At 39.6% G+C, this 22524-nt stretch overlaps 1 protein-coding gene across 1 annotated transcript; it reads right to left on the bottom strand.

Annotated features, from left to right (window-relative positions):
- Positions 1–583: 583 nt before the first annotated feature.
- LOC111250233 (phospholipid-transporting ATPase ABCA3-like) lies at positions 584–20705 on the bottom strand. Its single transcript, XM_022805135.2, has 28 exons — positions 20610–20705; positions 20255–20367; positions 19309–19399; positions 18971–19074; positions 18499–18621; positions 17775–17914; positions 16752–16872; positions 16199–16297; positions 14794–14929; positions 14109–14282; positions 12289–12903; positions 11888–12036; positions 11426–11518; positions 10835–10970; positions 10239–10333; positions 9899–10012; positions 9479–9575; positions 7704–7903; positions 7117–7303; positions 5434–5700; positions 3948–4048; positions 3646–3799; positions 3209–3376; positions 2754–2927; positions 2532–2605; positions 1999–2119; positions 1028–1923; positions 584–905 (listed from the first exon to the last, which is right to left on the bottom strand). The coding sequence occupies exons 4-28, from the start codon at positions 19031–19033 to the stop codon at positions 726–728; spliced, it is 4677 nt and encodes a 1558-aa protein (XP_022660870.2). The 5' UTR covers positions 19034–19074; positions 19309–19399; positions 20255–20367; positions 20610–20705; the 3' UTR covers positions 584–725.
- Positions 20706–22524: the final 1819 nt, after the last annotated feature.

Here is a 22524-nt window from a genome sequence, read left to right as displayed (position 1 = left end):
TATCAAGACGGAAATTACTGAGAATTGCACGGATCGAGGAGATAATAGAATGAGCAATTAAAACAAATGGTACCAGCTATTGCCGTTACAATTACAAAAATACTAATATATATATAATCATATAAAATAATACCACTATATCGCTCAATTTCAGCAAAGCCGGTACGAAAAGACTTATAGAAGAAGATACGGGAAAGAAAATGGAAAGGCCGTTTTCAAAGCATTTATAAAAAAAAGTAATCCCTAATAATGCTGTAAAAAAACCAGATACTAAGAATGAATGAGCTTTGTTTCAATGCGTTAAGACTTGAGTAAACACTGGACAAGGTTTCTAAACAGTCGAATAATGTATCCAAAGAAAAAAATTTGGAAACCATAATAGAAACCATAGTCTTAGAAACCATAGATTTGGTAGCGTTGAATATATTGTTGTTACAGTCAACAATCCTGCCAGTAAGAGTAAAAAGGTAGATATGTATTATCCACCGCCAATCAGTTTTCACTGCTAGGGCGTTTATCTAACACTCACTAAACCTTTAATTCTTGGATTTTTTCTGGGTAGAAGTAACGGAAATACAGTAAGTATTAATATTTTTTTTCTTTTATTTCTTTATTAACCTTTTTTTTTACTAACTATTTCTTTATTAACTTGTCAAAATTGAGCCCGAAATAAGAAAAGCGAGCAAAATGACCACAGCAACTGCACGTTTCTATTCACTTAATCATCAAGTGCTGATCGATTCGTCAGGCGCTTGTGTGGCTGCAAACGCTAAAAAAATTTGCTCGAGGCTTGTATCTGATACCACAGAATCCTCGAGACTGAATTGTTCTTGCAGCTCTTTAACGACTTCAAACAGCTCGCTCCAGCGAAGGTTTGGATCCTTGATGTAGTAAGTTAATGTGTTCTAAAAAAGAACAAAAAAAATCATTATTTACTTAGCATAGTTATTCATTCATTCATTCATGTCGACTTACGCATGGTAATTGAACTCGTATGAGCGTTAGCCGTTAATGAGTAGGCACTGACCTGATGAACATCGGTGAGTTGGTTTTTCATGGAGAACAAACGGTCCATAAGCGCGCATATATCGGAAACCACAGTAGCGTCATCGTCAGAAGGCCTTACTTTGATTGTAAGTGTATACCCTTGAGCAAACTTCCCTCTAATATGCTGTGATGAACCGAGACACCGGAAAGTGCCGTTGACTATAATTGCCATTCGCCCACAGAGAGTTTCGCATTCGTCCATCGAATGCGAGCTCAAAATTATAGATGTACCTAGTTCTCGCTGTGCTTTGGCCAGCATCGCCCAGATCTTGCGACGCGCAGCTGGATCTATGCCGGATGTTGGCTTATCGAGGCAGATTACTGGAAGGTTACCAATCATCGCCAAAGCGATAGCAAGTTTCCGTTTGTTTCCGCCACTATAGGTCGAGATTAACTTGTCGGCGTACGGCTCGAGGTCGGCAAGGGTCACTATCAGCGCGATGAGAGAGGCTCGCTGCTCAGATCGCACCCCTCGAAGGGCACAAAATAGCTCAAGCATTTCTTGACCTGACATGCCGCCAAGCAAGTCATCGACTTGTGGACAGAAGCCTACATAGCTCTGGTATTCAGTGCGCGAGCTCCGTAGATCCGAGTGAGAAATATAAGCATTCCCGTCAGACATCGTTAAATCGCCCGTAAGCATGCCGAATATTGTTGTCTTTCCAGCGCCATTAACTCCGAGAAGGCCAAAGTTTTCATTTTTTTTAACCGCAAACGAAACATGGTCAACCGCTCGAAACGAGTAGCATAAGCCATAGTCCTTTGTTAAGTCGTGCGCTAAAAGAGCGTAATTAGCTTGCTTACCAGCCCTGACAGCATCTCTGACTTTTCGCTGTTCAGCCAAAACATCAGCGTCACTTAGCACTTTCGTCTCTCCTGTAAAAATAAATGCCAATTTCCATAAAAATAAAAAATGGTCGATGCTAGTTAAATGCGAAGTCAGCATTTTACCTGTTGCACTTCGTCGCATCCTCTGGAGACATTTCGGTGCGTTACAGCCCCGTTGGATGCAGGTCTCAAGGACAATGAGCACGATCGATGCTATAAGGCTTACGCTGAAAAGGGCGTACATCTGTAAAACACAATGAATAGCTTCAAACTAATCATCGGTCTTAATACGAATATACTATTATTAGGAAAGTTGCTGCTGACAAAAGAATTCGATTTCTGTTCACATGCCATATGTATCAAAAATGTGCTACTCTTGTAGTTTATATTCGCTCAAATTAAGTTACCTACCTGTAAAGGCACGTTTGTATCTGTCTGTGAATTGCGGAGCTCACTCATGTCCTTCATGACTCACATGGGATAGCTTTTATATTCAGTTACAACCTACTCGTACATGACGACGGGTGATGTACAAATATCAAATTTGTATTTCCTTCAAAATAGCTATGGAACGTTATTAGACGTCCAGCAATTACGGCGATTTATTACGTGCGTATGCAATGCTCATCAATCATTTTAAGCTGAGTATGCCTTACCTGGTCAACTACGACACTAAACGAGCTCTTTCGTTCGTAGCAGTATACGGACGATGAAGTTTGATTAGAGCATACTGTGAACGATAGAGAAAAAAGGCGCTCGTTTAGACATTGCATTCATAAGACGTTCCACTCTCCGTTTGCAAAGAGGCCTGTATTTTTATCAAAACCTGATTCTCCATGAGGGATATGGCTGCAAATTACGACCCTTTACGAACTTACATTGGCAGCAGGCATCAATTCTCAGTGGCGAAACACAGAAGGTGATCAGTGTTTTATTGGAGAGGCTCTCACATATCTTTTTCGAGTGAACGTTGAGCTGTATATTTGAAAATCCCCAAACAACGGCGAACTGTGGAACGTAATTGAGGATAGCTCCGATTTTCTCGATATTCCCTAGTGTAAAATTGATAATTAAGTTTTATATTCGAACATCATCGAATACTACCTACGGAGTAGTTACATGCAACCTAATGCGCAAGCGAAGATCTTTAATCCGAGCCTGAAAAGTGCGTTGAAAACCTTGCTTTGTAACAGATCGATACAGACATGAACAATACTACTACTACTACTACTACTACTGTTGTGCCGAGAGCTTTTTATTGATAAATGTTTTTGTTCGGTCTCAATTGCTAGATCAGCTATGATTACCTACGTTCGTATCTAGGTTAGCGTACCGAGAAATATGATGAATGTTACGATGGGAACAATGACGCCAGCAATAAGCGCAGTGCCCGCCACCATCGCCGTAAAACCTGTCCAGGGTGAGTTGAACCAATAGGCCAACATATACGCGATTTTAATCATTGCGAAACCATACTCAATGAGGAGAAGCCATATAGCCGCTGAAGTGTACGCAGATAATAATACGTTAGGTCATTGAGTTACTCTGACCGATAAGTTCGATAAGGACGCATGATCTCACCGACTCCAGTTTTTTAAATATAATAACGCTTTTACTATGCGAACGAACAAGCCGAAACGAAGTCACGCCTCATGCTTATCACAGCGTCATTCGGGGAACTGTTGTAAATGTTTGTCAGTTTTCTCCTTAAGATAACGCTACGTTTCACCGGCTGCCAGGTGAAACCTTTTCATTTGAAATTGAACTTACCGCTGGCATCGGTCTGAATTCTGAGAGACTCCGCGGGATTGCATACAGCTAAAACCAGCGTTACGAGGAATGAACAGACCAACATGACGATAAAGTCAAAAAACAACGATGCCCCATAGAAAATCGTTCCGTGAACGCCAGACATCTTTTGCATCTGAGAATCTCAAACACAGCAGTATAAATTAATGCAAGATTTCAATTAGCGAAGTACAACGCGTCAGTGTTCATTGCAACTTTGTTCTGTTCCGTTGGCTGATATTTACCTATATATAGGTAAGTTGCAAATCGTGCACTAAACGTACCAGCCTTGATTTAGTTACACGTTCCTCAATAGGAAAGAAGATCACAGGGCTGACCAAAAGACTAGTAGCTAATTGTATGAGTAGGAACGTCATCGTACGAACTGAAATGAATAATATTTAAAAACAGCTTTAGAGAATACATCGGTAAGCTTAGGTTGAATTATACCATTTTCATACTGTACAAAAACTACGACATATGTACCCTTTCCTTATTCAACGATTACTATTATGCAAATGAAAACAATAATGCAAAACGTTCTTCGTTTTCGTGGCTCCTGTAACATGTAAAAATGTATATACACAGTCCAATTTTTTCCAATTTTAGTTTGCCAACTATACAGAAAATAGCAAGCTATAAGACAAAACATGAAAATAGTAACGAAATAGCTTCAGGTATGGAAAAACAGCCTTCTCAAAAAAAGTGAGAAGTGTTTAGCAAACCACAGGTGTCACTACTATAGACTATTCCGATAGGTGATCTAATGGACTACTATTTTATTATCGCCTATTAAAACTTAATCGAAAAAGCATAGAAAGGCCAAAAATTGAAATTTTTGGCTCTAATGCTTACTCTAGTCTAACGAATGCTTTCCGAGATACATAAAAAGAAAATGGTCTAAAAAAAAAACTTTTAGAGAATGCTCGATTAATTTATTAAACACCATTCCGAGTATATTGCCTTTCACTTACAATAAATTATTTATATAAATCTATTTATATATAAATTGCAAGTAAAAGGCAATATACTCGAATGGTGTTTAATAACCTTTAGTGCGTTAACTTTAAGATTTAGCAAGACTTGGCTGGCTTACTTGCTAAATTGAAAGAAAAAGCCTTGAAACGGAACTTGACCTCTAAACAGAACTTCCAGCATTTTTCATATATTCTATTTATTAGTATAAATATGAAGAACTATTGCTAATAAAGTGCAGGAAAATCGATTTGGTTGATTTAAATCGAGAAAATAAACCCGATAAGACGAACGCCATAGTAGCGAATCAAATAGTAAAAAATTACCCTAGATAGTCTAGGACCATAGAATTTCTAGCTCATGTTGCTACTGGCTGGGTCCTCGTCGTTTTCTTCAAATTGAGGCACGCATTGGTCCAGCCAGTGCAATGACAATTAGCATGAATCTCGGAAAGTTAGCGACGATCATCATTTATTTTGATCTAAATTATACGAAAAAGGAACTCGACCCTGTTCTTTAACAATGTAAGGAACAATAAAAGGAAGGGTATATGCATCTGAACAGTCCTTGCACCGTAAAGGAATGGTGTCGTACTCTCTTGTTACCAGAAGTTATTTCGTTATTTTCTAAGTAATCACACATTAGGGTACCACGAACGAAAATGATCGTAAGACATTGATTCAGTAACCCCGGATGGACAGGTAGATACTAAAACTAGGTAAGGTGTCATCATAAAAGAACATCAGCAAAACTGATACATTCGATCCGTATGTAGATAGGAGTTGATCAACTTACTGTACAAGATCCGAACAGAAGAAAAGTGCAGAGGTGGAGTGCCGACCAGCTCGTTCGTGACATGCACCCCAACTGGTAGATTTTTACTTAAGCTGTTAGAGCTTTGCGTAAGTTCATATAGAACGGCGGTCTGCCACCGAGCTAGCGCTGTAGCGCCGACATGGTACGGTTCCGCATTGAACCACAATACATCATCTTTCAATCCGGAAAGGTTCGACGTACCTCCCATCTGCCATCTTTCCTTGAACCTCAGTGGCTGGGTCTTTGCTTTACGTTAAGTATAAGCCATTCATTCTTAATGTTAAGCTACGAAATAATATACGGTAAAATCTATCGACCGTGTTTGTTTAGTTTTCCCACCTATGTTGAGGTAAGTAAGTCAAGGATACAAATCCTTTGGCAACTGCCGAGCTCGATCACAGTGATTCGACTACTTGACTATCGGCAGCCCCCTTTTTTAATTGAGTGATTTACCAAGTGTTTGGCAATTACATTTCCACTACACTGTCTCAAAAAATCGCTAAAAGCTCGGCACTGCAATATATCGATTTTTATTAAAAACCAACGAAAAAGTAAGAACGAATCAGCAACGAGAGAACCATGGTGGACAAATGGACAATGTTAACGGTTAGAAGAGACGCAATTCGGTACCTGAAGTTACAGGTGAAGTAGTAAAGAACGAAGTTGTCAAGAAAATGTGTATTATATTGTACTGTGCCTAAAATGAGAGCAAGCAGCTACAGCGACGAAGTTGAGCCGACCACATCGACGAATGGCGCGGACCGAAATTAGACGGCGATAACGCCTCAAAAAAATCTGGACGGTTTACTTAAACGATGTCTTTCTTCGAAGATTGTCCTCCAGGGAAAGCCGAAAGTCATTAGACATATCAAAGACAATACTTGGCACCAACCCATAGCAAAAAATAGCCGTTTTGGCTTTCATTAGGAAACTTGAAAAATGTTTACTGACCCCGGATGTATAGTTTCAGTGGTTTGCATGATATGATTGTGAAGGCTTCTCAAAGCATCTTAAATAGGAGACTAATTGCGCCGATCTGTCAAATTATCATTATTAAAGTTTCTCAAAAATTCCAAAATCAAAAATACAAAACGTAGTGGTCAAGAGAAATGAGGTTAGAATACATTAGGTGTGCATAATACTTCTACTCTCTAAAACGTGGGACAAGACGCAAGTTGAGAAGCGAAAAGATAAAAATCTTTTCTTTAAACCAACGTTAAAAGTAAACGTTGGTGTTCAAATCTGTTACTCATAGAACGAGAAAATCTGCCCCAATCCAGATTCTTCAAGAAGTTATCGAAGAACAATCTACCGGAGAGAAAGATGATTGTTAATGGCCTTTTGTATCAGTCTGGTCGGACTCGATAAAAGGTAATTAGAAAGGGTCTGTCTTCGTTTGTAGTAATGTGCATGGGAAAGAACGCCGGTCTCAGATTTTCGGGCCATGTTAATAACTAAGACGTTTTGCAGTAACCTCTTCATTAACAGAAATCGATATGCCATAAACGAAGTGTCCTTGCAGGTGCATTCGATATTTGGTATTTAGATATTTTTTCATTTATATTTGCAATACTTATTGGATAGATCACTAAATTGGGTTTCCGATAAAACCATTATGCATGATATTCAATATAATAGTAAAAGAAGGATATAACACGGTACCTATTTCGAGTAGGTAGTTATCGATGTCAATTCCTACGTTAAGGTGGTTCACTTTTATACCGTGTTGCTCCATCGCGTATATCAGTGGCACCTTGTTAGTCGTCGGGGATTTTGCCATATTTTGTATGAAGCCCTCCAAAGATCTTCCGTCGGCCAACGATGGAAATGAATAGTTTAGTAGAAGCGCCTGATCCGATAAAGGTAGCGTTATAAATTAGATTTGGTTAGTGTTGTCTATAGTATATAGTTGTTTGCCTGTAAAATACAATTGACGCTTGAATTATCCTCAGTTAAGCTAGAGCGAATATGAGAAATGGCTCGATACCTATCTGCCTAAAAACGTTCATATATTAAAGGTATTATATGAGGTTATATTAAAGAACTCGGCCCCTCAAGCGGTTACTCGGTCAAGCAGAGAAATCTGTAAGATTATTAGTGCTTCCTTGACGGGCCAGATTTCTTTACAAAATTTGATACTAAAAATTAGGAAAGTTTAAGGACTACTATAGCACAACTTGGCCTTTTTGACAAATAAGCTATGGAAATAATGATTACTACTGTTCGTAGCTCCTCGCGAAACGTCTCACCTCTGAAACAGCCTGCTCACCTAAAACCGCTTCGATCTGAAGGGCAACATATCCCGTGAGCAGACAAGGTAACACGATCAAGAAGATTAACATGGACCACTGACGTCTGATAAGATGAACCCGCTTAAGAAACAAAGCCCAAAACTGGCTTCGGTATAGAGTCCATCCGGTTTCTGAGACACAATTAGGGAACGGCTCCACTGAAGCAAATTACGAAGACAAAACAAAAGTGAGTCCCCTAGACCATTGTTAAATAACGCCGATAACAAAAAGCACATGAATATATTGGGTCAAAGTGAAGTATATTTTACTCATGGTAATAATGGATCTTTCTTTACTGACGTTTCGCTTCCACGTCTCTGATGTAATTCTTTGTAAGTCTTTGATGTCTTTATGTGTACATTCCGCCACCTCCCCGAATCGGTCGAAAATTCTCGTTCTAATTCTCTAAATCGAACGGTCATTTGGTTAGATGAACCTGAATAATTTCGAATTGTAGTTAGAGCAACGTTTTGTGCAAAGAACGCTTGTGGCTATTTTTGGGTATTTCCATTCGAAAAGATTTTTGTTCCGCAGTTTTTCAAGAGCTTTCATCGAACAAAATTCTTGTCCTATTCAACATATATCTTTTACCGACGTTGTCATTTTAATAGTACGAATTCTATAAACTGGACCAATATGAGTATACTACATGTTTTTAGATTATTTATTATAAGATTAGATATTATAAGACAATAATATCTTAAGATGGGTCGTTTTTACTATACGAACTGAAGTTGTTCCTATTTTTCGGTGCTTTTGCAAAGTGAACTCAACGATTCGAGAAATACTTTTCTCTTTACTTTATAAGCATGTGCTCCGTTGCTAACAGAATTTTACGTCATGCTCAGGCCAATTGACGTAATGCCGCTAGAAAAAAATTTCATCTACTGAATCAGCCCGGAACGTCGGTTCCAGAGGCGGGGAGATCTGCATAGCAGATGAGACTAGTCCGTGTTTTTTTTCTAGCACATCTCTTATAACTCTGGGCTACTCCGGTCATACCGCCTTCGGCCACAAAAAGCGTTTTTGAAGGGTAAGATCTCGCTATCGCATTACAGTGCCTGATAGTCGCCATTTGAGCTGCAGTTCACTTATTAGGCCGATTTTTTTTTGTTCGGTACTCAGATATCTGATCTCCGCCAAACAAGATAAAGCAGATTGAAAGTTCCGCTCGGTATACCCATCCACGGGTGATGAATCCGACTTTCAATCTATTTACAGTCAAATTTCTATTTTCCCAGTATGGATTTCTTGAAGTCGGGCCGTGATATAGTTTCATGGCCCGTCAAAATGGTGCTGCCAAAGACAGAACTAGATTCAATCTAATGTGCTCCTTTCAGGTTTACCCACTAACGTTAAAAATATTTACGTAAATAACTGAACTTTCGACTTTTAGGCGTTTTGGAGGAAGAAAAATTGCACTATAACTCAAAAGCCACTGTCAGTTTCTCTGCTTTCATGTCCGGCATTCCGTCTAGAACTTTGCGACGAATTCTAAAAAATCAATAAGAACACTTTTAAAACGGTAAAGACTATGGTACTACCCATTGTCTATTGTAAAATCTGTAGAAGGTTCTAGGCTGTTGCTGCGGCTGGTTTGTCGTAAATAAGAAAAAGTTATGAAAAAAAAAAATAAACGAAAGAAAAGTATTCAAGACGCCCTGCTTTGTGGTGCATTTTGCGTAGTTACGTGATTAACTACAAATTTTCAAAAAGTTACGAAAACAGCCTACGGGAGCATTCATTTGACGGCTTCTCAGAATCTTGTAGTTCATCAACTTTAAGAAAAACATCCTCCATGGTAGTTATTGAAACGCCCAAACTACCGATCTGCAATTAATGTCAAACAACAACAAGCACTGAGTCTTTTGTAGGTTTTAAGCGTGAAAACTTATGCCTATTAGCTTGAATGAACCCATTCCTATTCTTTGACCCGTGGAATTAATTAACACGCGGGCTGTTGGTCTCTAGCTGTGAGTCTGCGTTCGTTTAACGTGTGAGCTAGTCTTAGTAGGCCGTTGAAATCGGTGTCAACTTAAGTATAAATAAGTTGGTTCCAACTAAGACCTACATCAATTTACGTGCCTGCACCAAAAACGGAAGCCATTACAGCGACAATCCAATGTATTAGTTGATTCGGGACTAATGCTTACCCCAAGCCTCTGTCTACTTTCTTCAAGATCCCGGAACAGTTGAATCAGGTCAATGGCGTCTGGTGTACCGAGATTGATACAGAATTCTAGTCCGATATCTGACGTTAGTTGAACCTGCGTACACAAGTCTAATTGAACTCAGTCATTGCAAAAGCAGTGACGGGAAAACAGCTACAGCTGACATTATCGGAACCGGTTAATTGCAAAAAGCTAATTATAGACTGGTCACTTGATTCGTTTAGATGATGATCAATATGGGTAAACAAATTAATTGATGAATAGGTAATCGACAATATCCAATTATAGGCTTTGTATTTGATTAACCCAGTAAGTAATTAACCTGTTTTCTGCCGAGATGCCCCTTTACAATATGCAGAGTTGGTTGAACATCAACGTCGATGTTGGTCTTAATACATCTCAGTTTATACCCCGTCTCTGAAATCGATAGACATCGTCCCGCACAATTCCATTAACATAGGCATAACATATTGGCATTTTGAATTTTAAAGTATAAGTAACAGGAGCTTCGATGGTTTGTGTAAGCCCTTGAAGGTGCACAGGTCATCAGCACCTAGTAGGTCGCTTAGTGGAACTCTATCGATTTTAGCGCAAATACTAATAATGATCAGACAACTCGCAAATCGAACAGGTAGGCTTCTTTCCCTTACGCACAACTAGTTTCTTAAGCGGATAGGATTTTCGTCTGATTAACGCTGTTTACTTGTTACTAAATATGTAGCTGATTCTGGACTGCTAAATTTGATTATTCAAAGTAAGATCTACGTACTTTTGCTTCTATATAGAAGCGTCGATATGGTATCTCGTTAAATACGAATCTTTCAACGTAGTCCGATAACAATGAAATAGGTAAACTTATTTCTACAGACTTCAAAACCCAATCAAAGGTATGTGTTAGCATAATGTTCGCCATCTCACCGTACAAATTCTTTAAGAACAATGGTGATCCGACGCACTTGAGTTTACCATATGATAGGAAAGCGACTCGGTCGCCGAGAACGTCTGCTTCGTCCATATGGTGGGTTGTCATTAGTATAGTTCGACCGTTACGTGCCTGAAAATTTCGCAGAAAAGATCATTTGTAACGTTTTTCAAAAGCAATCTTAATGTAATGTAGTCGTGCTTGTTTTTATTTAGTAATATATAATTAAAAATCATTTATTCTTAAAAGTGATTATTTAATGAGCAGGGTAGGGCCGAGCATCCAATAATTTTTAGTTTAATAATAATAAAGCGTATTAAAGTAAGATTGCTTATCGCAAAGAAAAAAATTACCATTCATTTGGGAAACTTAGAAAATGTTTTTTTTCCAAGCATTGCACGTTTAGTTCTTTGACTGAAAGTATGGTCACGATGTTTCTTTTGCATGGAAAATTGTACATAAAACAAGGATTCTTTTTTTCAAGTAGCCTATTCTATTCTGATCTGCATGTCTTATATACGCTTCACAAAGCCGTCTTAGGCGGCAGTTTGGATAGAAACGTTCATTTTGTCGCCATGCTATCCTACCTTTTCGAGTATTGTCCAAATTTGCCGCCTTCCTTCAGGATCTAAGCCAGTGGTAGGTTCATCAAGGATGAGAATCTGAAACCAATACAGGCACTCAAATAGCCAATAGATTAGTTTGAGAGCGGGCTCGCTTACGTTCTATTTCAGTTAAACGAGAGCCTACAGATTTCAACTCAGGCATAAGCGCAGATATAAATGTTTCGAATTTCACCCTTGCTAATGCCCTAAAATGGCTAACCCTTTTGAGCAAAAAGCGAATAGTGTCCACGCACAGATTCGAACCTAGACCTTCTCACGCGCTCCTTGGTTTAGTAGAAAAACACGTTACCACTGCACCATTACTGAGGCAAAAGCATATTTGCCGTCCGTAAAGAAATCCTTAATAGGTTATCATAATCATCCTTAATAGGAAATAATGAAAGTTATCTCACGTTACCCATCAAGCCATCCCACTTTACCTACGTTGCTTCCGCCGATCATAGCATGGGCCATGCAAAGCTTTCGTTTCATTTCAGTAGTAAGTTTGCTTGCTTGCACATCTTGTTTAGCCTCCAAATTAACTTCAAATAGAATTTTATTAATTTCCGTTTCAGCGTCCATTTCGTTCGCACCTAGGTTAAAATACGTCAGCAATTCGTCGGATTAGTCGTCGGATAAGGTCTTGTTGTATGAAATAATTTTTCTGTGTTTCTATTCACGCTAGGGATCGCCGTTAGGCGCTTCGTCAGATCTCTGGGTCCTAAGCACATCCTAAGCACCGACTAACCTAACTCAAGCACTAGATTATGTCACCTGCACGTGAGAGGAAAAGACAAATAATAAGTTATTGTTGACCAGTGCAATTTTTGCGTTGATTTACCAACCTTTGATCATTAAAAAAAACTCCAAATTTTCTTTTACAGTTAACTCATCGAAGATTACGTTCTGCTGTGGACATAATCCGACACCCCGACGTGCTCGATTCGTATTTGTACGTACGTTATAGTTATTGATGAAAACTTCGCCAGATTTCGGCGGGAACAAGCCGGCGAGGATGCTCAGAGCCGTCGTTTTACCAGAGCCATTATGACCAATAATAACTGTTATTTGATCACGGTACAGTTTGAGCGAAAGGTTATCGAGAACAGGTTTATCATTACAGTGGTATTGATGAACAATACGACGAAATTCAATGGCCGGTCGGCCAAGATTGCTTGGCTCTTTTTCGAACACTCTTGCACGAAAGGCTGAATCTTCGATTACGCTACCTGATAAATCATCTTCATCTTCATCTGTTTGAGGAGGACACCAGTATGTTCGCTGGCATAGAAACAGAGGATGTTTAGGTATGCCTTGCTGCCACGGAAGGACGGAGTCAAGGTAAAAGGCGAGAAACGCATAAAGTGCACACGATATAACCATCATAGTAATGATGTCAAGCAGCGAAATGTTCTCTGGCTCAGCGCGCTCCGCTATATTCGTCCATTGTGCTCCAATACCTAGAAATGCCAAAGGGGTTAAGGTTACTGTCGCGTTCCAAAAACACACACACACACGTTGGATAAAAAAATTGTACAACCTGTTATACTTTAGAAAACATATTGCAACGTTTATCGGCTAAATTTGTTAGAAGAAATTTGTTAATAGAAGGTTTCCGCTAGTAGAAATATACTAGCGATATATATACTATCAATATAGATAGAAATGATGTGAATATCTTTAGTGCACTGCCGAGTGTGGCATTTAAGAGTTCCGTTCTTGGCTTACTCTTCCCTTCTTATGTTATTTGCACTGGAGATCATCACTAAACCTTATCATGGATAGATGAATGATGTGATTGTGACCACAGTTTGGTACTTTCTACCTAATTACTAAATCGATAACTAGACCTACATGATTTCTAACTGGTCGGATGCTAGGTCTTCAGAAGCAACTTCGCACGTAATTTCAATCCGATGATTCCGTGAAGTGTCCTGAGGACGCCTTCTGGTGCTCTGAAAATCTTGTACACAGACAGCGGCGGGAGCAGAGTTCCAGATCAGGCATTTGAAAACAATAGCAACAAAATAGTAGCAAAGAGCAGCCGGGCTCTGTTTAGTAACCATTTAAAATTGACTTCTAGTAGAACCTGATTGAAGACACTGACCTTCAGCTTCAGAAACATGCTATAGTGCTCAAATGAAAAACAAAATACAAATCGTAACCGAAAGATCATTGCGAGGAAGCCACCGTGCCATTCTTGGCAGTGCACTAAAGATCTTTATCATTTACTATTTTCATCGTTCGATTTAATCGCAAGCTACGCGTTGGATCCGACCTATAGACGTACAGGTATTAAGAAACTTGCCGAATTTAGATCTTCAGTTCATCCTGTTCTACGCGAAACTCTACATTGGATCTCCCTCATTGGCTGTACGTGATGCGCTCATTTTCTTGACAAATTTTCAGGTCTTCGTCATAATTTGAATTTCAAGGAACATCTTCAAAAGCAGGCCTATATATTGTCGGTCCCACAACTGTATAGCTGTGATGCCTATTTGATTTAAAGGCAATAAACGTGCGTTTTAAGTTGGTGGTACAGAGAAGGTTCGTCGCGGAAACCACGGCTTTTTCAAATCTTAGTTACCGCGCCTATTGTCCATAAGGAACTTACGACGACTGTGATCTCACCGCTTTAGCTTATAGCTTAACGTTGTTGACTTACCGGCTCGTTCCCACGATCCTATTATATCACAGCCTAGCTCAAGTCCGACCTCGGGAAGCAGCGATAGGTGAAGCTTCTTGTAGCGAGATGTGCTGAGTTCCGGATCACTAAGTTCCCTGCTCAACACCATCGAGACGAACGATATTACCAGTGTGCCAATGACGCCCATAGCAGCTATTTATAAACACATTCAATGTACGGTTATTCCAAATTCGCGTCAACAACACAGCCTTCTGCTTTCGCTTTGGCTGACCACTGAACTAATACTCGCGTTAAAATTAACCTTGCATCGAATTTCGCCATTACTTCTGCGGTTAACATGCTTTGCTAGACAGCGTGGTGAAGATACTGGAAATATCACGCCCGCTGCTTTCATTTAACCACATGTCTATCTTGATAAATTGGTACTTATTACCCACCCAACAGCTATACAGATGTACCCGTTCATGTCTAATGTTAAACAGGTTCGTCCCTCGGAGCACTGCCGCAATTTACGCATCGCTAAACAATTTCTGGATGTATATAATATATATACAGTAATAGCACATCAACATGGGCACATCGTATGCTGTTGAAACGGTTTAATTGGCGATACGAGAGTTCGCTTAACGGGCATCAACACAGAGGAATGGCGGAAACTGTTGAGCGCATGTCTTATGTTGTAGTAACCAGGTATTACACTTACGCGAAGTGAAGGGCACGGTGATAAGTAACGACTGTAGAATGATGGCCACGGCATAGAGCATCAGGAACGCGAGAACGACGAATTTATTAGAGGCGGAGTACAGCGCTTTACCGAAGATAGGAAAACAGGTCAAGACCTAGGTACCAAGCAGTGACAGGCGATCGGAATAAACAACGAAAAAAACACCGCAAATGAACAGATGAGGCGGATGAAAGGTATGCCACACATGAAAACGGGTATAGAAAATTAGAGCAATTTGGGACGAAATCTTCGTATAGTACTATGATCCCTAGTAATATGGGACAGAAGGGGGGCTATTCTAAAACACTTATGATTTCCGGCTAAGGAGTCAGTCACTCATTATACCATGATTCATCATCTTCGTCTTTCCACATGTAGTGAGAACTAGTGAAAATTTCGTTCTCGTGAGATTTCATGAAAATGATTTTCTTCGCGTCTTTTCCAAAAAGAGGTATCTTTGAAGCACTTGGCTCTAATTTTGTAACAACTATGTTATTTCGTCGGTTATATTGACGTTTAAGTAAATACGGCAAATTCTTCAGTTAATCTTCTCTTCTCTACCCAAACACGGTAAATACTATAGTCAGTAGCAAACATTTCACGCGAAACCGAATGTTCTACGTATTTGCCCATTAGACAGATGAGGAAAAAAGTGGTCCAGGTTTGCATCTAGACCTAGATACTAGATTTCCCATGAGATCTACCAGTAAAGATTCAAATTATAAAAGCTATGAAGGTAATAATCAATCATTTGTGCTCGGTGCTCGTAAATTTTCCATGTTGAGCTCTGTACCCTGGCAACTCCTCAGAACAATGCTGAACAGGCGTACGGACTGCTAAGAGTGAGTAACGCTTTAGAAATCAAAGCTTACGTGTCTCAAAGTGTAGATGAAAAACTATTAGTTACAATTATAGAGAACTAATATAAATATTCAAGCTGAGACCGCGTGTTGTCCGATGAAGCCCTTTTATTACAATTTTCCGGTTCTGTTGACATTCGAAGTATTATTTAGTACAGTAAATTCGAGTAACTTGGTAACATGCAATTATAGCCTCAAAGAAAAGTTGAAGCTGTCGAAGCTCGTAAGCTTAATTTATTGGGTTAATGTGTCTGAGATGAATGTTGTTGTACCCCTATTTCTGATAAACAAAACAGCAATGCCAAATTACTAATTCGAGGCTAATTTCTGAAGACTTAGTCCTTCTCAGAGTCTATATTAAATATCCCGTATTTTTCGCCCTATGCTGCTACTTCCTATACAACTAACTCCTTGAAACAAATTGAAGTGTGGCGACACACGGTCTTGAACCCGAACCACCTCACGTATCCCCATTAGAATTTATACAGACACTACTTTTAAAACACGCATGCTGTATAACGCACCCAGGCTATCAGTACTAGGATTGCCTTAGTCGTAAAGCCAACAAGAAACAGATTGGTCCGGTACACGAACTCCGAAACGCCCATCATGCATAGAAGTTCCTGAAAAGAAATGTGATATCGGGCTTTTAAGGTTATTGGCTCATGCATTTTACTGGCCAGATTTTGTTATTTGCCTATTTTTCCGGTCTGATAGGACATACCCGCTAAATAGTGAACCCAGTTTTTCCGGAATATGATAACCCCATCACGACTTTCTCTGTATTTATCTGAAGACGCGATCGATTTTATAGAATCATCAGGTTTTTCGAGCTATAAGTACCGACAACGAGAATAGATTTCTATTAAGCACGTTGAATTGGATCTCTGGGCTACTGGAAATTGCAAAACTGATCGTCAATAGAAAAGCACCAAATAAATGATATGAGCAACCCTATATAAAGTCACAAAGTGTTACATAAATAGTGCCTTGCGACCATGCGCGGTTGTATTTGCAAACGTTCTAGAGACACCGCCAATGGTTCCAGATCTGATGTGTTTTTTTGTAGTTGCTTACCTTTGCACGGAAACGTTTCTCTCGTATTACCCCCAATACGAAAAAAAGCAGGAAGAAACTACATCCCATCGAAGTAACAAAGCCAATATTTTCTAGACGGGTGCTCGTACTAACAGAATACCTGCAAATAGCGATTGTTTTTTCACTGCAACTTAATAGAAAATAACAACGTACATGGAATACTCAATCTACGCTTTTATAACAACCTTAGGTATGTTTTTCTCTTCATCATATTCGAATAGCGCAGTGTGATATTTGACCGACTAAAGCGCCATTTTTACGAAGGATTTTAATGAAAAGCGTAAAATATCATCAATATTTTCTATTTTTTTCCACTTTAGACATTTCTTTGTTCTCGTGTCTGAATGCATCGTCGTCACTCTACAAGGTTTTCGATGGTAGCGTTTGCCGTGACTAGCCGATTGAAAGCTATGGCAAACCCTACTAAACCCTTAGTTTATTGGCTTTGTTGTTGTTGTTGTTCATTTATTGACTCGTAATATATTGAGGGTTGTGCTTCTTCGTCCAGGTTTTCGTCAAACTAACCGTATGATGTTGATAATGGCAGCACAAAATACTGTTCACTACGAAATGAATAATACTGCTGGTGTCTGCAGTATCTAAGGAAAAAGGTTTGAATTATACGTCGGCCAAAGACTCTATAGAGTATCTAATATTGACCCACTTTGATACAAGCACGTGCGTCTTCCAGTGAACCCTTTACTGCACGCTATCACGCTGCTCTATAGCATTTTCCCATAATATATGGATACACTATACTAGCAGATTAAATAAATATACGCCTATAAGGTAGCAACCCGTTCCCCGCTGGAATCCCTCAATTGTTCGTGACATCATTTCATGGCGGCCTGGGATTAAGGCAAACTTTGCGCGTATATAGGTACGCATCTTTGTCCCAACCAAATAAGGCAAAGACACAGATCCTTTCTCTTTCCATATATAAGTTTGCCTCTTCGCTTACTTAGCCATTGAAATATCATCTGCGCAAAAATGTATACGAACCTGGCAGTGGGAAAATACTTGATGTTTGGGCTCGGGCTCAATCCGGTTCTTTCGACGCCACTTTCATTGACTTCTAGGCCATGAAAAGCGAGATGACTTCTAAACAATGCGTTCATACTGGGCCAGAGAAGCAGTGTTTCCTATAAAAGTAAAACTGATAGCGTTGCTTCTCTTGGAAGACTATTTATAAAGCAATACAGAGTGAACATAGTTATAGGTGGTTACAACAATCGTCTATTGTGGTAGACCGCAGCAAAATCAACAAGCAAGGACATGGTAAAGCTCTGATACTGATACGAAGTAACGTTAACCAATATATTTTGGTTTGGTGGAAAAATAAACGCCTTAAATAATCTAGAGATAATCAGCCGAAATCCTAATACACCTAATAAAACCAAGATTCTCCGTAGTCTTGCCTCCGTAAAATCCTAGGTATCTGCTGCGTTAATAATAGGCTTTTCGTCTTTCGTCAATCCCGCGCCCTAGAATGCCTCACAGTTTTCCAGTTCGGAATCCTTTGAATATTATGAGCGAAGCCGTGAAATATAAGCCGTGAAGGCCTCATAGCCACACGATGTTCATAGGTTACTGCCATGACAAGATCCCGTGAGCTACAGTAAGGCATGTGCTACTGAAGGTACACGGGCTTATTACAGGATTAGTTAAAGCTGTTCGATTGTAGCTTATTAATTCTCTCGTTCGTTGCCCTTTACTTTAATCGTACCTCTTCTGTGATGAACTGCGTCCTCGGTTTTTCAGAAGATTTCGCAAATTTCTTCTTGATATAGAACTCGTAATGGGCGGAATTGAAGCGCAGACTATAATTAAAGTTTTGCGGATACAAACCCTGGAGCGGCATTACGAACAAATGTAAGCAAAGATGTCAGTAAATGCAAATAAAAACTAAATGCCAAAAACCTTTAGTTTTTTATTTTATTATTAAAAAACGAGAAACACTGTAGACATTTAGTTTATTATCTTTAGCGTTTCCTACACAGATTAATACCTAACAAGGGAAAATCAATGAGCCGAATTCGACATGGCTGTAGCATTGCGGTGCTTCTCAGAGGTTTCGTCCACATCTAGAAATGGACGTCGATAGGACTAGATCTAAATGAACCTGCTTGTTTTTTTAATCATCCCGTCCAAAATTTTATGAAAGTATTAGTTGAAAAATGCTTGTTATTTGTGCTTACAATTGCAGTCTTGTAGTCGAATAGTACGCTGAGAAGGAAACTCGTTCGATTACTGCTTTCCATATATTTGCGGAAGTTATCCCCATTATCAAAGCCATGAAAAACTGCAGAAATATAATACGAGAAATAATCAATTGGCCACTGGGCTGACAGAACGGGTAAGGTAACCGACTCATAGATTGTTAGGCCTGATTAAAAATGCTTCCACATTTCCTTAATATCAATGCAGTGAATACCACAGTGACTTTTATACAAGGATGAGTTTCTAGTTGCTGATACTTTTGAAATATGCTACCTTTAGTCGATAAAACTAGATGTACAAGAAGGCCACTACTAACCTGGTGGAGGCTTGGCGTCCTTGAAAGCATTCAATAACACCGTGTCGGTGTACCTTGTTTTTGGTGCATAGGCAATTTGAGATATGTTACTCTGCAAGATATTGGATTGCCTAAATAGGGGCTCTAGAATCCATAATCGAAGCGCCCACCTGACCCGGAAACTCCTCAAAATTTCATCATCGAAGTTCCATCTAATTAACTGTAGTTGAATGAGGCAGCGTGATCTGAGGCTAACGCGCGTCTCTTTCGATGCCAGCGTGACCATTGGCACGCGGCCTTCGCTTATTCAAAACTTTGTCAAAAACTATGCAATAGCTTTCATGCCGTCTCCTAGCGCTACTGCAGAAAACCCAGACAGTCCAATAAGACCCAAAGGGCAGATATCAAGCAATCGGTGAAAAAATTACGTTGCGGGCTAACAGCCCGCAATGTGAGTCTGCCTCTCGAGGATTTTGGCAAGGATCTGAAGTGGACGACCCACAAGGTTCACAACGTAATAGCTCAGAATTCATATGAGGATTACACAGCGAGTAAAAACTGACAGTCAGCTGCAGCATATACTCATTATTTGCAAAGATCTAGAATCATGTTTTTTTGTCTCTTTCAGTAATAATAACGCATTGTGAAACGGAAGAACTGTTTAATATACTCAAAAACGATAACATACTATAGAGAAAACTAAGAATATGCGGAGAACATGGTTGTCAAAATGTTATCAAAATATATCAAGGCTTCAGGACATTTTCAGTAGATCGGGTTTCCTGTGGCATTAATAGAGAAGAGAACTGTGTGAAAAAATTGTCCAGGACAGACACCAATGTTGCCAATTGTTGCGCATATTACCAGTTGGAACCCTCCGCATAGATTACATATTCAATGCGCGTCCAGTATGCAAAATAGCAGCGCACAAATTATAACATCTTTTCATCGATTTAATATATTATACCTGCAGTAGCTTACGAGCCGGTGTTGCGAAGTCGATTGATGTCAACGCAGGTTGCACAGGATATTTCTTGGGACCTTCCCAAGCTGCTTCGCCAAGCTCGCGGACAACTGTCACTAATTGTACAAGTTATGAAAGCCCGCGTAAATACAAATAACCGTAAGTTGCAAGCAGTAAGATAACTATAGCTTTTAGTGGTTAATTAGTAAAACCGTAATTGTATGACGATGCGTAGCAGAAATAGAGGCTCGTAAGGGAAAGGAGACGTGACGTATTAGAACTAACTAGCTCCGCGCATGCCTTTGCATGTAAACACTCAGACCTACGATATTTGTAATAAAATATATTTGCCGCCTACCTATTAGCAAGGTAAGCAATCCTAGCTCGAACGTAGAAACAATATAGTGCCTTTTCCACTTAGATATGATGAAGTCCTTTCGATATAGCGCATACAATTGCCTGAAACGATGAAATCGCTCGTAATTATCGGTCGCTGAATCATCTACAGTGGGAAACCAATGTTGCAGCCCTGCGCCGCAGGTAGCTGGTAAACAGCAGTAAATATATTGCGTGTTAACAGCAAGAGGCAAAAATTTATCTCCACTCGTGGCTACGTACCATTCCACTTTCCTACCGTCAACATTTCCTGTTGGATTTTATGTTGTCCGCTCTAGCCTGCACGGGTTGACTAACCTAAGGTTATGCTCGGCCTTATGCTACCCGCCTCTACCAGCTTTTCTTTTACAAAGGCTTAATCCTCTCAGCAGTCTTGCACCTACTCTTAAGCCTAACCAGTGAAACAAAAAAGTTAATTTCTTAATTGACGGTTATATTATGGATCAGTTGGCAACTGAACGTTGTCTGTTCATTTGGTAAACGAATCCACAGCTGCGACTTGCAAGCAATAGATATGGCTAGCGCGTTCATTTACAAATGTTTTGTTGCCTTTATGCAGTTGCTTTCTGACTATAATTATCCGCTTATCCAGTTGTTACAGTGTATTTTTGGACCCTGCTGCAATTATTCTTTGATTCTGTTATGTGCAGTTCGGGAAATTTTTGACAATAGATACTTAAGGTCGATAATAAACGGCAAATTTTTCATGTATGTAAACAAAACTTGCAGACGGCACAAGAAAATAGGATGTGCTCAGATTATCTCTGTGATAGTTACCGTAGTAATTCAAAGTCTCGAGATAATTCACTGGTACGTAGAAGTACTTCTCACCTTCATATCCCTAGTTTCAAATAGTTAAGCAACGCCTTCGGTGGGTGGCTTGTCCCGCCACTAAATGATTCGCATGTCTGTGTTCAAACCCACCCGATCTTACCGTTAGATCGTTTTAGATAAGATATTAGATACAGATAACAGACTTTGCCACTGTACCATGGTAACGACCAAAAATATTGCTACAAAATATCTAAAAAAAAAAAATAAAGGAAGGTCACAGCCGCAAGCAGTCGAACTCCACATTTCACTTATGTAGAATAGTATTAACTGAGGTCACTAATAAATGATTCCTAAAGTCATATGGCAATGATCCGCTATATGAAACAATGCTTAGTGTGAAGCTTTAGGTAAAACTTGCCTCGTAGCGTTGCTAGGCAAAATGACGGTCGTCGATATGGAATCGCTGCCGGAATTAGGCGGATCCAGCTCTGCAGTTGTACCTAGTACTGTACTTTCTAAATCTGAAAGTGTCACTACGTTCTGGTTCATAGTAGCTCTTGGTGATAGGCACAGAACAGCTATCGTTGCAGCTTAGCACTCATGTTGTTCACGGTAAAAGAAATTACGGCTCAAGAAGTCGTTGAACTGCTTCGTTATTTCTGTAGCAATACGGAAATAGCTATTTCGTAAGCGTAGATACATTCTTAGGTATTAGTGTTTTAGCTACTTTTTAAACATCTCTTTTTTTGCTAGGATTAACGCGGGACTCGTGTGTCCTACACGATAGTGTTGCAATAGTCAGGTATATCAAACGTCTTCTCCGAACGTCATAAAAACGAAAAGCAAGACTGGAGCAAGTTAAAAAGCATTCCGAAAGAGGCTCTTCGTTAAAGTCCCTTCGTTGATGAAGGGTTGATGAAGAAAGCCTAAACACATGCGACATTGGAAGAAACCGGACGGACATGCTACGGGATTTCAGCAAATATAAAGGCCAAGCTAAAAGAAGAAATCAAGAAGATCTAAGAACATCAAAAGTACGTGCGATTAACGTTCGAGCGTGAGTGTACATACACGTAACACCCCCAAAGGTTCCTGGGTGAAAA

Source organism: Varroa destructor, unplaced genomic scaffold (genome assembly GCF_002443255.2).
Source record: "Varroa destructor unplaced genomic scaffold, Vdes_3.0 BEIS01000004.1, whole genome shotgun sequence".
NCBI classification, from domain to species: domain Eukaryota; kingdom Metazoa; phylum Arthropoda; class Arachnida; order Mesostigmata; family Varroidae; genus Varroa; species Varroa destructor.
Note: the sequence above shows the minus strand (reverse complement) of the source record. Positions and strands in the feature narration are given on the sequence as shown.